The sequence below is a fragment of the Cnephaeus nilssonii genome, assembly GCF_951640355.1.
Source record: "Cnephaeus nilssonii genome assembly, chromosome: 18".
NCBI classification, from domain to species: Eukaryota; Metazoa; Chordata; class Mammalia; order Chiroptera; family Vespertilionidae; genus Cnephaeus; species Cnephaeus nilssonii.
Window position 1 is genome coordinate 341,153 of NC_137089.1, and position 13,792 is coordinate 354,944.

At 65.1% G+C, this 13,792-nt stretch overlaps 2 protein-coding genes across 2 annotated transcripts; both read right to left on the minus strand.

The window, feature by feature from the left end:
• Positions 1-470: 470 nt before the first annotated feature.
• On the minus strand, positions 471-10,695 carry WDR97 (WD repeat domain 97). Its single transcript, XM_079796285.1, is given in 24 exon segments — positions 471-1,775; positions 1,910-2,189; positions 2,320-2,379; positions 2,382-2,825; positions 3,022-3,184; positions 3,267-3,388; positions 3,492-3,689; positions 3,785-4,267; positions 4,384-4,512; positions 4,834-5,094; positions 5,196-5,321; positions 5,402-5,647; positions 5,739-5,888; positions 6,051-6,111; positions 6,311-6,492; positions 6,579-6,711; positions 7,006-7,096; positions 7,625-7,861; positions 7,945-8,087; positions 8,397-9,087; positions 9,263-9,384; positions 9,483-10,111; positions 10,262-10,392; positions 10,570-10,695. Coding segments are annotated over 23 exon segments (5,250 nt in total). The 5' UTR covers positions 10,358-10,392; positions 10,570-10,695; the 3' UTR covers positions 471-1,572.
• Positions 10,696-10,813: 118 nt separating this feature from the next.
• Positions 10,814-13,783, minus strand: MAF1 (MAF1 homolog, negative regulator of RNA polymerase III). The gene is made up of 8 exons (XM_079796070.1): positions 13,405-13,783; positions 12,645-12,771; positions 12,408-12,536; positions 12,163-12,328; positions 11,913-12,034; positions 11,712-11,831; positions 11,449-11,577; positions 10,814-11,326 (listed from the first exon to the last, which is right to left on the minus strand). The coding sequence occupies exons 2-8, from the start codon at positions 12,725-12,727 to the stop codon at positions 11,305-11,307; spliced, it is 771 nt and encodes a 256-aa protein (XP_079652196.1). The 5' UTR covers positions 12,728-12,771; positions 13,405-13,783; the 3' UTR covers positions 10,814-11,304.
• Between the last annotated feature and the right edge of the window lie 9 nt (positions 13,784-13,792).

Below are 13,792 nucleotides of genomic sequence, written 5' to 3' on the forward strand. Positions count from 1 at the left end.
GAGAATAGTTTTTCCATTGATTTTTATTTTTTATTTATTTTATTTTTAAAATATATTTTATTGATTTTTTACAGAGAGGAAGGGAGAGGCATAGAGAGATAGAAACATCAGTGAGAGAGAAACATCGATCAGCCTCCTCCTGCATGCCCCCTATTGGGGATGTGCCCGAAACCAAGGTACATGCCCTTGACTAGAATCGAACCTGGGACCTTTCAGTCCACAGGCTGACGCTCTATCCACTGAGCCAGACCGGTTAGGGCTCCATTGATGTGTAGAGAGTGGAAGTGAGGGAGGGGAGAGAGAGAGAGAAACATCGATGTGAGAGATGCTCATCGATTGGTTTCCTACCACACAGCCCCAACCGGGGCCAGGGATTGAACCTGCAACCCAGGTACGTGCCCTTCATGGGGAATCGAACCCTCAACCCTTCAGTGCATGGGTCAACACGCTAACCAATGGGCTACATTGGCCAGGGCTCATGTTTTTAATTTTAAAAGCTTTTGTTGATTTTATCATTTAAACCATGAAAACCATAGAGGCAGACCGCCGTAGGCCGCACAAACCCCCTTTTACAATGGCTCCGCCCTGCAGCTCTGCAGGCTGGCACTCCCGGCCCTGCTTGGCCTCAAGACAACCCTCTACCCAGCAGCCCCATGGCGAAGGGGTGGGAGGCCAGCCGTAACTCACAGGAAAGAAGCTGCTGCCCTGGCAGCCCAACCGGAGGGTGTGAACGCCAGACTAGGCCCTTCCCCAGCGGGCCAGGTCGCCGGTGTGCCGGGGAGTCCCTGCGAGACCTTCCAGACCCTGCACTTCGCAGATCAAGTCTGCCCCCTGCTGGTAAGTTCAAGGGTCCTGAGGACACTGCCCCTTTCATTGCTTTTTGGATGAGACAGGTGGAGCCCCTTCAGCAATTCTTCCTTCTTAGCCTAAAGGGAACCATGTGCCAACAGACTCCCGGCTTCACCTGCATCCAAAGACCACAGCCCCTGCCAGGCCGGCGTGGCTCAGTGGCTGAGCGTCGACCTATGAACCAGGAGGTCACAGTTTGATTCCCGGTCTGGGCACATGCCCAGGTTGTGGCTCGATCCCCAGTGGGGGGCATGCAGGAGGCAGCCGATCCATGATTCTCATCACTGATGTTTCTCTCTCTCCCTTCCTCTCTGAAATCAATAAAAATATATTAAAAAAAAAAAAAGACTACAGCGCACCCACACCTGGTGCCATCCAGAACACCTGGCCACCGCTGGCCTGCAGTCCGCCCTCCCTTCTTGCCCTCAGTAACTGACGGAGAAATGTCGGCTGATGCCTGAGCAGGGACGAACCCGCACAGGTCCGGCCCACCAGGGGCTGACCACAGCCCCGACCCTGTCCCACCCACTCCACCCGCCAGACCTCCCTGCCCGCCTGGGGGCCCCCAAAGATGGTCGCGGCATCCAGTTTGCCGGCGGGACTTTATTCCAGTCCCCGGTCTTGGCCAGGGGCGGACAGCCGGGCGGAGAGCTGTGTCCTGTCCCCGTGCTGGAGGGCAGGGGCGGGGGCTGGGAACGGGGTCCAGCCAAGGTCGCCAGCAGGTCAGCCGAAGAAGTCTGGGTCTGCAAGGTCTGGCAGGAAGTAGCGCCGCAGGGCGGGCCGCAGGAGCAGGGGCGGCAGCGGGCGGGCGGGCCTGGGCCAGTCCAAGGGGAAAGGCCGCAGGTCCACCCGAGGCAGCGGCAGCTTCAGCGTCCGGATGGAGCCGTGGAGGGTGAGGCCCTCCAGGTGCCGGGCCAGCGTCCAGCCTGGGGTCGTCAGGGCAGTGAGGCCGTGGGGGAGCTTGAGAGGCCGTGGGGGAGCTTGAGGCCCCGTGGGACCCAGGCTGGGGTGGGGGTGGGGTGGAGCTCAGGGTCCAATCTCTACCCCTGTCCCCACTCACCCCTCAGTCTCATGGCAGATTTCTGGTGCTTGGTCTCCTGGAGCCTGAGAATGGGGTCAAGCCTAGGGTGGTAAGAAGGTGGGTGTGAGCCCTGGCTCGTGTTGCTCAGTGGACAGCGCGTCGGCCTGCTGACTGAAGGGACCCAGGTTCGACTCCGGTCAAGAGGGACATGCCTTGGGGGTTTCGGACTTGATCCCCAATAGGGGGCGTACGGGAGGCAGCCAATCGATGATCGTCTCTCATCATTGAGATGTTTCTCTCTCTCCCTCTCTTTTCCTCTCTGAAATCAATAAAAATACATTTAAAAAAATAAAAATAAAAAAGAAGGTCGGTTTGACTGAGCCAGGCCCCCAGCCACACTCCCCTGTGGGCCCCGCCCCAGCCCGTGCCCGGCGCCCTCAGCCGCTCACACGTGATCGCGGGGCTGCGGCGCCACAGCGTTGGGCGGCACCCTGGGCGTCCGCTGGCCCCCCGCCTCCTCCAGCAGGCAGCTCCTCCGCTTCTGCTCGCAGAACAAGTTGAGGGCGTCGATCGGCCCCAGGTCCAGCATCTTCGACCGCGACCAGTCCGTCTGCTCCAGCGGCAGCGGGCGTTCCGGCAGCGCGTCGGGCGCCGAGGAGCGCACGTGGATGTCGGGCACGGAGGAGAAGGGTATCAGGCTCTCGGAGAGCGTGCGGTGGGTGCGGCCGATGGAGATCAGCTGCTGGGTCTGGGGATCCAGGGCCACGGAGCCCAGCTCCCTGGGCAGGACCAGCTGCGAGGGTGCCCAGGAGCTGGTGGAGAGCGTGGACGAGCGGGCCGAGGGCGGCACGGAGAGGTGAGCGAGGGGCCCCGAGGGGATCTGCGACAGCGCCGTCTCCGAGACCTTGGGCAGCACGTCCGACAACTTGGCCACCGACGGCTGCAAGGCTTCTATCTGCGGGGAGGAGGCGGGGGGGGGGGGGGACGGGTCAGGGTGCGGCTCCCGGACCCCGCCGGACCCGCTGCAGGCTCCCTCCCAGGAAGGAGCAGCAGATCCCGAGAGAGGCGGACGGGAAGACAGGTGCCGTGGATCTAGAGCAAGGCCAGGCCCCCGGCTCTCCCCTGCCCCCCCGCCCCCCCCGGCCCCCCACCTGCAGGAGGCTGATCATCTCCTCCAGCTTCTGGGAGCAGTAGCTGCGCAGCACGGCCTTGCAGTGCAGGTCCAGGTCCTGCACCCAGGTCATCATCTCCCTGAACAGGAAGCCCTCCGGGTCCTGGAGGCCCAGCCCGTCCAGCAGCTTCTTGAGCTCGGGCCTGTGACAGGGGAGGGCGGCTCATCCCCGTGCCCCAGCTCCCACCCCTGTGGGCGAGGAGGGCGGGCGGAGGGCGGCCTCACCGGCAGGAGGCGGGCGAGTAGAGCAGGTAGGACATGAGCTCCAGCACCACCTCGCGGGACTCCAGGGAGCAGGCCAGCTGCAGCTGCAGGGCCAGCATCACGAACTGCTTCTGGGCCCTTTCCTGAGCGCCGACAGACACAGGGTGGTTCGTGGGGCCGGCCTGGAGCGTGACAGGGCGGGGCGAGGCGGGGCAGGGCGAGGTGGGGCTGGGGGGGCGGGCGGACCTGGAGGTTGGGGGGCTGTTCCAGGTTGAGCAGGTGCAGAAGGATCTCCTGCAGCCTCTTGTAGAGGCTTTTGCTCATCTCGGGCAGCAGCCTCAGCAGCGCCCGCAGGATGTGCGCGCGGTCCTCCCAGGAGACCTCCCTCAGCAGGTCCATGAACCACCAGGCCAGGCCGTCCACCGTGCCCACCTCGGGGTACGCCTGCAAGGACCACGCGCTGAGGCCCTGCCCCTGCGCCACTCCCCCTTCCCCCGACCAGCTTCTCAGGCGCCCCCCCCGCCCCCCGCCCCCCGCACCTCCAGGGTGAAGATGGGGAACAGCTTCTTGAACCAGTTCTGGATGACGAAGAAGTGCAGGAACCGGGGCAGGTGCCCGTAGCGCAGCTCCCAGAGCGAGTGCCCGCGGCGGTACCGGTGGCGGCGCAAAAAGGTCTCGGTCCTGGAGATGCCCTCCCGGGAGCGTCTCTTGACCAGGGACTCGAACCTCTGGGTGGTGGTGGTGGTGTGGAGGGGGGTGGTGACCACGGCGGGCTGCGCCTCTCTCTCCGGTCCGATCGCCGCAGCCCGGCTGGGGATGCTCGCCCGCGTCGCCGGCAGCTTCTCGGACGCCAGCAGCTCCTGGGAGAGCTCCGGCGAGGGGCTCTGGTAGTCCAGGGTCCAGTCCAGCTCCAGCTCCAGCCCCTGGTCCTCGTCCCCCTCCTCGCCCGACCACTGGATCTGGCTCCTGGTGTGGGGCCGTTTGCCCCGCAGCAGCCACAGGTCCTCCTGGCTGCCCGCTGGCTGCAGAGGGGTCAGCACCACTAGCCACTGGCACGAGTGGCAACCTCCACCCCCGCCCCCCGCCCAGCTGCAGAGCCCTCCCCTGCCCACAGGCGAGCCCCAGCCCCACCCCTTGCCTTAGACGGGCTTCGGTTGGCGAGCTGAGGGAGGGCCCCCAGGCCGCTGACCTCCTGGGGCAACCACAGCTGCTGCAGCACCGAGGAGTTGGGGATCCAGCCTGGGAAGTGGACAGGCCTCGGCACGTTCTAGGGGTAGAGGGCAGCCTGGTGGGCGAGGACCCGAATTCTGCCCTGTTCCAGGGGCGGTCTGGGCAGGGCGCCTGCCACCCGCCCAGCTTCCTGCCAGGTCTCCATGCACTGAACGGCCCCCTCCCCCCCCCCCCCCCCCCACAACACACACCGACAGGTGGAGAGAGCCTTCAGGAATCAGGGGAAGCCCCGTGTTCTATCCACTAAGCCACAGGAAGGCCAGTGTGGCTCAGTGGATAGAACATTGGCCTACAGACCGAAGGGTCCCGGGTTCGATTCTGGTCAAGGGCACGTGCCCGGGTTGTGGGCTCGGTCCCCAGTGGGGGGCGTGCAGGAGGCAGCCGATCCATGATTCTCTCTCATCATGGATGTTCCTATCTCTCCCTCTCCTTCCTCTCTGAAATCAATACAAAGATTTTTTTTTAGCAAAAGAGAGATGATGGGGAGCACATCAGGGTGACTCCTGCAGGGAGGGCCTCTGGGGGGGTGTCTCACCTTGAGGTGCTGAATAGCAGGAGGAAAGAAGCCCCCGAGGTTAGAGAGCAGCTCCTTGGGCCGCCGTTCCAGCAGCAGCGGGACCTGGGGAGGGGCCAGGGGCTCAGAGCCCAGCGGGGACTCAGTGCCCGCCCTGCAGCTCTGCCCTGGGGGCGGGCAGCATCCCACCTGGCTAGGCCCCTCACCCTGTGCTTCAGGTGGGAAGACGGTGCATCTGGGGCCGCAGGCCTCCCCTGTAGGAGCTGCTCCGACTGCAGCTGCAGGTCCACGCTGAGGCCCAGGCAGGAGCTCAGGGAGGAGCGGGCCAGCAGCTGGGGCACAGGAGGAGTCAGGGTGGGGGGCAGGGTCCTGCAGCCCGGGGCAAAGGGGGGGCAGGGGTGGGAGGCCTCACCTGGGATGCCCTGCTGTGTACCCGCTGGTGGGTGGGTGGGATGGGCATGATGACTCGGGGAGGGTGGGCGAAGCGCAGGCTCAGGGCCCCCCAGTCCCGTGGGGGCAGCGTTTTAGGGGAGTCAATGCAGACCCCAGCCTTCACCAGACTGGGGGTGGAACTCGGCAGGGTGGACACATCCCCGCTCTTCTCCACGGAGACGGCCATGCTGGTCCACTGCTGGGACTCTGTCCTGGGATGCATGCCCTGGGGGTGCAGGCAGGGCAGGGGGTGGTCAGAGCCCCAGGAAGGAGGAAGGGGCTGGGGCAGGGCTGGGGCGGGGAAGCACCCCACCCACCAGCAGGGACGGGCCGTAGATCAGATACAAGTAGTCGTCAAAGGCCTCCAGTTGCTGCTGCCAGGAGAGCGGGGCCCGGGCTGCTGGCACCACCGCACCCCGTCTCAGCTCTTGAAGGTCTTGGTTCCGGGCAAATAAGGGTTCCAGGTCCTGGGGCAGCAGGTCAGAGGTCAGCCCATTCTTCCCAGAGTCTTGCCATGTGCTACCCAGAGAACCACAGGGATCCCAGGCCTGCCCCAGGGATGTAGCCCAAGCCTGGGCAGGGGGCAGGGCTGGGCCTTGGGGTGGGGAGGGGGTCAGGACCCACCCCACCTCCTTTAAGAGCGGCTGCTGAGGTACTGCCGTCCAGCGGTGGATGAAAGACAAGGCCGAGCTGTAGACAGAGACGACAGGAGGTACACTGAGCGGGACTGCACTGAGGCCGGGGCAGTCATTCAGGAGGGTGGCCAGGCCCCTGAGGGGGCACAGGGGACAGGAGGGGGGGTGCCAGGGCTGGGACAGGCTTGAGGTGGCCCCGGGTGCCTGGGAGCCCTGGGACTTGGTGCTGGGACCCTGGGGGCACGCAGTCAGACCTTGAGCCGGGGCAGCTGGGTGGGAGTCTCCAGGCTGGCTCGGCAGGCCTGCTGTTTGACCGGAGGCTGGCCACCCCGTGCAGGCTGGCCAGCCTCTGCAGCTGGACTGACGTCAGCGACTCCTGGCTGGTCAGCGGCAGCGGGAGGTCGTCGAGCACGTCGGGGGCCTTCTGGCACAGCTTCTGCGCAGGGAAAGGAGCTGGAGCCCGGCTGGGAGGCTGTGTGCCCGCAGCAGCCCCACCCGCACACCCTGGGCTTCCCCGCACACCTTCACCAGGTAGGTCGTGGGCAGGTAGAGCCTGTGGGAGACCAGGCAGAGGCGGGGGCCCAGGGCCAGCACCAGGTCCCCATTGTTGCTGGAGAAGGTCAGAGCCTGAGGCGCTCCGTTCAGCTGCAGGAGTCTATAGGGGGGTGGGGGCATGAGGCCAGGCTTGCTCCAAAGAGCAGGAAGTACAGGGAGGGGGGGGGGCAAGAGGCTCTCTCCCCGTTCAGCCGCTAGACTCTGCTGGGGGCGAGGGAGGGGAGCCCAGCTGGCTGCCCCCAGGCTCCCAGCCAGGCCTTCCCTTCCTCCCTCCCTCCCTCCCTCCCTCTCTTCCTCCCTCCCTCCCTCCCCCTCCCTCCCTCCCTCCCTCCCTCCCTCCCTCCCTCCCTCCCTCCCTCCTCTCTCCTCCCTCCAGCATCAGGGCCCAGCCCACCGCAGCAGGCGGTTCTCTGCGGTCCAGATCCGGATGGTGCAGTCCAGGCTGGAGGAGGCGTACAGCTTGAGCGTGGGGCAGCAGCACAGGCCTGGGGGCGAGGCTCGGAGTCAAGAATCAGGGCCAGCCCTGGCAGGTGTGGCTCAGTGGATAGAGCCTAGGCCTGCAGACTGAAGGGACCCGGGTTCGATTCGGGTCAAGGGCACATGCCTGGGTTGCGGGCTCCATCCCCAGTTGGGGGTTGCAGGAGGCAGCCGATCCATAATTCTCTCTCATCATTAATGTTCCTCTCTCTCTCTCCCTCTCCCTTCCTCTTGTGAAATCAATTTATTTTTATTTTATTTTAAAATATATTTTATTGATTTTTTTACAGAGAGGAAAGGAGAGGGATAGAGAGTTAGAAACATCGATGGGAGAGAAACACTGATCAGCTGCCTCCTGCACACCTCCTACTGGGGATGTGCCCGCAACCAAGGTACATGCCCTCAACTGGAATCAAACCCAGGACCCTCCAGTCCGCAGGCCGACGCTCTATCCACTGAGTCAAACCATGAAATCAACTTTAAAAATATATATTTATATTAAAAAAAAGAACCACCACCCGGCCCCGCCCCCTCACCAGTGATGTGGTCCAAGTGGTCGTCCTGGGGCCGGTGGTCATAGCGCTGGCTGTGGTGCAGGCCAAACTGCACCAGCCCGTAGGTGGCGCTGTCGGGGTCCTCGAAGGCCACCATGATGTTCCTCCCCAGCGCGCACAGCGACAGGGCGGGGTGGCAGCAGGAGAAGGTGCGCAGCAGGCTCAGGCTCTCCTCCGAGTAAGGGAACACGCGCCACATCTTCACCGTCAGGTCCCCGCCTACCGGGTGGGGCGGAGCCAGCGCTGGGCCTTTGCGCAGGGAAGGGGATCCCGGCTCTGGGGGAGCGGGAGGGGGTACTGACCCGAGGACACGATGCTGTTCCAGGTGGATGCAATGGCGGTGACCGGGCCCGGGCTGTGCGCCTCTGTATGGAAGGCGGGCTCCGATGTGTGCCAGTGGAGCACCGACAGGGTGCCATCCGTGTGCCCCACCACGGGCAGGTACCTGCAGGCGACACCAGCCTGTTGGCACGGGCCCTACAGGCCCGCCCGGCCCTCACTGGCTCCGACACCTACCTGTCCTTTTCTTTTAATATACATTCCTTTTAAAAAATGTTTTTATTGTTTTTTTAGAGGGAGAAAGAGATAGAAACATCAACGAGAGAGAATCATGGGTCGGCTGCCTCCTGCACGCCCCCCACAGGGGATCCAGCCCGCAACCCGGGCCTGTGTCCTGACCGGGAATGGAACCTGCGACCTCTTGGTTCCTGGGTCAACGCTCAACCGCTGAGCCACAATGGCCGGGCAAACCTACCTGTTCTTGTCCTTCCAGGTTTGGATGTTGCTGCGGCCCAGCTCACCTTTGTGCTGGCGCACCATCTCCCAGCTGTTGAACGCGCTGCTCGGGTCCGTGAGGTGGCTGTAGAGGTGCAGGCAGCAGGGCCGGGGCGCCGGGGGCGGCCGCGGGCTCCGGCGGAGCACCACGCACATGGGGCTGCGCGCCGTGTTGGCCCGCACCAGGTGCCCCGCGCGCGTCAGCAGCCACAGCACCTCGCGCGGCAGGCAGTAGGCCACGGCGGCGGCGCAGTCCTCGGGCCCGAGCAGCAGCGCGCTCACTGTGCGCCCGGTCTCGGGGTTCACCAGGTAGACAGAGCCATCGGTGCAGGCGCACACGAGGCGAGGGGGCAGGTACGCCGACAGGGGCAGCTCGGGCGCCACCTGCAGGTGCAGGACGGGCGCGGACAGCTGCGCCAATGGTGAGTACAGCTCGCGCAGGCACCACAGCTCCACGCTGCCCGCGCGCAGGGAGAGCACCGGCCAGCCCGGCCTGGCGGGCGCCAGCAGGCAGTGCACGCTCTCTGACCGCGTGCCCTGGCCCCAGCAGCTCAGCAACACTTCGCCCACCTGAGCCACCGCCTGCAGGTCCCACGTGCGAAGCGTCCCGTCCTGAGAGGCGGACAGCACCAGGGACGTGTTGGGGAGCACGGCCATCGCTGTCACCGGGCCTGCAGGAGGGCGCGTGTCACTCGGGTGCACCAGGGACTGAGAGAAGGGAAACCACCAGCTCGGGTTCCGGTAGAGAGAAGCTTGGCCAGAGATGGCCGAGATTCTGACAGCGCAGAGCTCTTTCCGGCTGGGTGGAGAGAGGAGGGGCCTGGAGAGACACAGGGGCGGGTGTACCTGTGTGGCCCACGAACACCATCCGGATCTGCCAGTCAGCCCCCCACACCTTCACCGTGCTGTCTCGGGACGCAGTCACCATGGCCTCCATCTCTCCGCAGTACGCCAGGTCCGAGATGGTGCTGGGGGAAGGCCCGGCGGACTCAGCATCGCCTCCTGGGAGCCTCTGCGCCCCTGCCCAACTGGCTTTCCCTCCCCCGACTCCCTGGGCCCCCCTCACGTTTTGTGGAGATCCTGGCGCACATCTATGACAGTCCAGGTGTGCAGGTCGAAGGTGAGCACGGCCGAGCCATAGGCGGCGAAGCAGCGAGGGAGGTAGTTGGGAGACAGGGGCCCCAGAGCCAGACGCGTGAGTGCACCCGTGGAGCTTAACTGAGGCTGCAGCGAGGGCCCGCAAGGCAACAGGCAGCGACCCCCCAAACGGAACTTCCAGAGCGCCAGCCCACCGCCCGCCTCCGCCACCAGCAGCAGGCCCAGGCCCGGCACCGGCAGGCAGCATATGGGCTGGCGGCGGGGCGGCCTGCCCACTCTGGGCTCACTCAGCCACAGCAGGCTGAGGTCTGGCTTCAGGATGGCCAGCCCTGCGGGGCCCCAGCCCACGAAGCGGCTCATGGAGCCCAGCGGGCCCAGCACAGCCACCAGCCCCGTGAGTGCCACGGGGGCCGGCAGCGTCCCGAGCGCCCAGCCGTCCTCTCGGTGCAGGTGCAGGCAGCCCGCCCCGTCCAACACCACAAAGCGTCTCCCCACCGGGTCCTGCGCCACCGAGCACAGCCCGGCCACCACCTCCAGGCGGCGCAGGGGCTCCAGTCCGTGCGTCAGGCGCGCCACGCGCAGCTGGGCTCTCTTTTCCTGCGGGCAGGCCGGGTGGGCAGGCCGTCAGTCCACTTGGGGAGTGGGGAGGGAAGGGGCCCCGCCTAGGGGAGCCCAGAGGATTGGCTGGGACCCTGCTGGGGACCCCGGGGAGCCCCCAGGCCAGGAGACAAGCTTCCAGGCGGACACCTTTTCCAGGAAGCTGTGGAGGCTTCTGCGCAGCAGCAGCCACAGCTGGCGGGCGCGGGTCCTGGGGGTCGTGCTTCTCCTCCAGGAGTTCCTCATGAAGACGTGCGGGACCAGCTTCGAGAACGACAGCTCTGCGGGCCGGTGGGGAAGCGCCGTCACGTCGCCGCCGTCACTGTGTGGCCCCGGGCCCCTCCCCAGGAGCTGGCGGGCAGCCGGGGTCCTTCTGGAGGCCCCGTGGGTGAGGGGCGGCCCAGGCGCTTTGGGTTCCCGGCTGAAATCGCGCCTGAGGGAGGGCCTGGCCAGCTCACCGTTTTCTTCGAGCAGCCCGGGGTCCGGGTCTTCATCGCTGTCCGTGTCATACAGGTCTAGGTCCAGGGTCAGGTAAGTGCCAACCACTGAAAAGGGTTTGCTTGCATCGGGCACATCCGCCTCCATTTTGGCGGCTGCAGGTCCAGGCGGCTTAACAGCCCCTACGGCCTGTTGCTAGGATACCGGGGGACGTAGCCCCGCCCCCACGCAGGCCCCGCCCCCAAGCCACACAGAGCCCAGGTCCACAGTAAGTCACATAAACTTTTATTGGAAACAAACAAGCTGCAGCAAAGTGACACTCAGTGCACGCTGCCCGGTGGGCGAGGTGAGGGTACAGGTGGGCACCGAGGGCGGCCCACGCCGGGGAGGACGACGGCCAGGGCCTGCTTGCTGGGTCTCGGGCCCTTTGGGCTGGAGTGTGCAGGCCCAGGTACAAAATACAAAAATAAACTCTGTGGTCCAGCTGTCCCGCCTCCGGCAGTTCGTTCGGGCAGGGCAGTGGCTGTTCCCACCAGGCCCCGTGCTGTCTGTCCAGTCCAGCCACAATGTGGGCAGCAGAGCCTGTGGGGGTGAGTGGCCATCCATAGGCTGGAACCAAAGGGCTAGGTGGGCAGCGCTGGAGCTGGAGCCGTGCCAGGGTCTGGCCAGCCGCTGGGGAGGCCCTGGGGCCGCTCAGGTGAGCAAGTCCAGGCACTGGTTGACGCTGGATGAAGCTGGGCCTCTGCTTCTCCTCCTCACATACAGATCACGGGGACTCTGGGCAGAGGGGGCACACAGTGGCCTTGAGGAGCTAACACCTGGGAGACCAGGCAGAGGGCCCCACCCTGTCCTGCCCACCCCACGCTCCAGGGAGCCCTTCTGCCGCCACATTCACACACCTGTCCTCCATGGGGCTGGTCTCCTCGGATCCGCCCTCATTGCCTCCATCTCTGAGTTCCTCCTCCTCCTCCTCCCCCAGCTCCATGTCCAACTCATTGCCTGCCTCTGAGGGTGTGTACGTGGATCCACTGGGGGAGGTGGGGAAGCAGTCTTAGAACTGCCCACCCTGGCCTGCTGCTGCCCCCAGAGGGGACAGAGTCAGGAGTGGGGTGGGCCTAACAGGAAGCTGGGGGGGGGGGAGAGGGGGAGGACAGACGCCAACCTGATGGAGCGACAGCTGAAGAAAACAATCCGCTTAAGCCGCTTGTTGTAGAAGAAGTAGTTAAAGGACCAGAGGCTGCCATCTTCCCCAAAGGGGTCAGAGTCCAAGTCGGGGTTGTAGCTGGATAGTGTGGAGTGGAATGGGTGTGAGGCCCCAGGTGCCACACACACCCAGCACCCACCTGCAGGGACGCCAGCCCACCTGTAGATGTCGCACTCGGCCAGGCAGATCTCCTCGTCCACTGCATTCCACAGCTGTGGCTTCAGGGCCTTGAAGTCCTCCCGCACGGCCGAGAACAGGCTGCAGTTGACTGCATTCACCACCTAGGATGGGCACAGCTCGGCTGACTAGGTGCCAGGACAGCAGGCATGGACTGGGTGAGGGGCCACTACAAATGGGGGGACAGTGTGAATAGCTGTGGGCTGAGGAGTCCTCCCCACCCAACCCTCACCCAGCTGAGACTGGGCTCCCGGCTGAACTCGTGGCTTCGGGCCGCGCTGAAGTCGTAGTCGGGGCGGAAGGACTCGTTGAGCGTAGCGATCAGGTAGAAGAGGGTCTTGCGGCTGCACTTGTCGCTGAGGGGGCCCTCATCCTCGCCACCTTGGCTCTTGCTCAGTCTGCACAGAGAAGCAAGCGTCAGCCCAGCACTGCCCTGCACCCGACAGCCCCCGGTGGGCAGGCCCTGCCCAGGCTCACCTGCTGGGGCTGAGGCCCGAGGTCTGGGGCGGGGACAGGGCCTCCAGCACGTGTGGTTGGCCTTCCTGGCAGAACTGCTTGAACATGTGCTTGTCGTCTCCCGCCATCTTACACGAGTAGCTCTCGATCCTGCACGGTGGATACAGGTGGGACCGTGGAGCATGCCACCCCCAGGTTCCACCCAGGGCCAGGGCAGAGGGAGCTCTGGGACCTCAGCTCCTAGAGCCCCACCCTCACCTGCCAATGATGTGGGCATCTCCAGTCTCCACAGTCAGCTGTGAGTTGATGGCCTCAAAGCTTGAGTTCTCCAATAGCTTCATGTCCTTGGGGAGGGCGTCCTGTGCTCTGAGGGGCTAGTGCTGCCCTGAGGACAGGAGGCCACTCCATGGGTATCTGGCCCCAGGCCCTCCACCTGCAGCCTTCTCTCCGGTAAACCAAGCCCAGGTAAACAAGCTAGGCCCCTCCCACAGCCTGCTCCCAGGCCCAGGCACTGGCAGCAGGCAATGAGATCCTGTTACCGGAGAGTGGCAAGTCCAGGCCCCAGCTCGGCCACACCCCCTGTACCTCTTTGGAGTCCTGCGGTCAGGCTGGGGGCCCACAGAGACCCTGCTCACCCCAAGACTGCTGGGTTCGTCTCTTAACACTCCCCATCCCGGTTTGGAACCCGGACACCTGGGGCTCGGGCTTGAGGTCACCTGGACTACGCGCTCTTCCCTGCTCTGCGGGCTGCTAGCGAGGGGAAGAGGAAACCTGTAGGCTCCTCCGTTCTCCAAAGTGTGCCTAGCTTCTTCGGGAACGGAGGGAGAGCTCACGGCCCCGAACGGCCCGCAGCGCCCGCTTTCCGGCAGGGCCTAGTGGAACCCCAGCCTAGCCGCGGCGAACTACAAATCCCAGAAGGCCGTGCACCCCAGGCATGCGCAGGGGCCGGCGCGAGGCCTGCTGGGGTCTGTAGTTCTGGAGGCCCCGATACGACGCCGAGCACAGGGCGGACACCTACTTGCTTGCTTTACGCTCTATCTGGCCGGGCAGAGCCAGGCCGGGTCAGGTCGGTTGGTGTCGATGCGGGTGAGAAGGCGGTGCGGGCTCCGGGCAGCGCGGGATCCTCAGGATCGGAGGGCGGCGCCGCGGCCTCCACTCGGGCCGCACTGTATCCGGAGGAAGAAGCTCTGCGGCGACATCCCGTTACTCCCGGCCCTGCCGGCCGATCCGGGCTGCCACCGCGACATAACCTCGCCCCTGCACGACGCCCGACAATCGCGATGGACCTGCCCGCCGACCGCCACAGATCGCCCCAGCTAACGAGCTAGCGACCGACCGACCTCTGCCTCCTCCGGCCGGACAACAACAAGCGCCCGCAAGGCCCGGCCCCACGCCTCTGAATGGCC

What these genes read in the sequence shown, in the direction of transcription:
- MAF1 (XM_079796070.1), bottom strand. Translation starts at nt 12,727, where the DNA reads ATGAAGCTATTGGAGAACTCAAGCTTTGAGGCCATCAACTCACAGCTG. An exon ending in GGGAGCCCAGTCTCAGCTGG is followed by an intron (nt 12,035 to 12,162) that starts GTGAGGGTTGGG and finishes TGCCCATCCTAG; the next exon opens with GTGGTGAATGCAGTCAACTG. An exon ending in GCCGAGTGCGACATCTACAG is followed by an intron (nt 11,832 to 11,912) that starts GTGGGCTGGCGT and finishes CACACTATCCAG; the next exon opens with CTACAACCCCGACTTGGACT.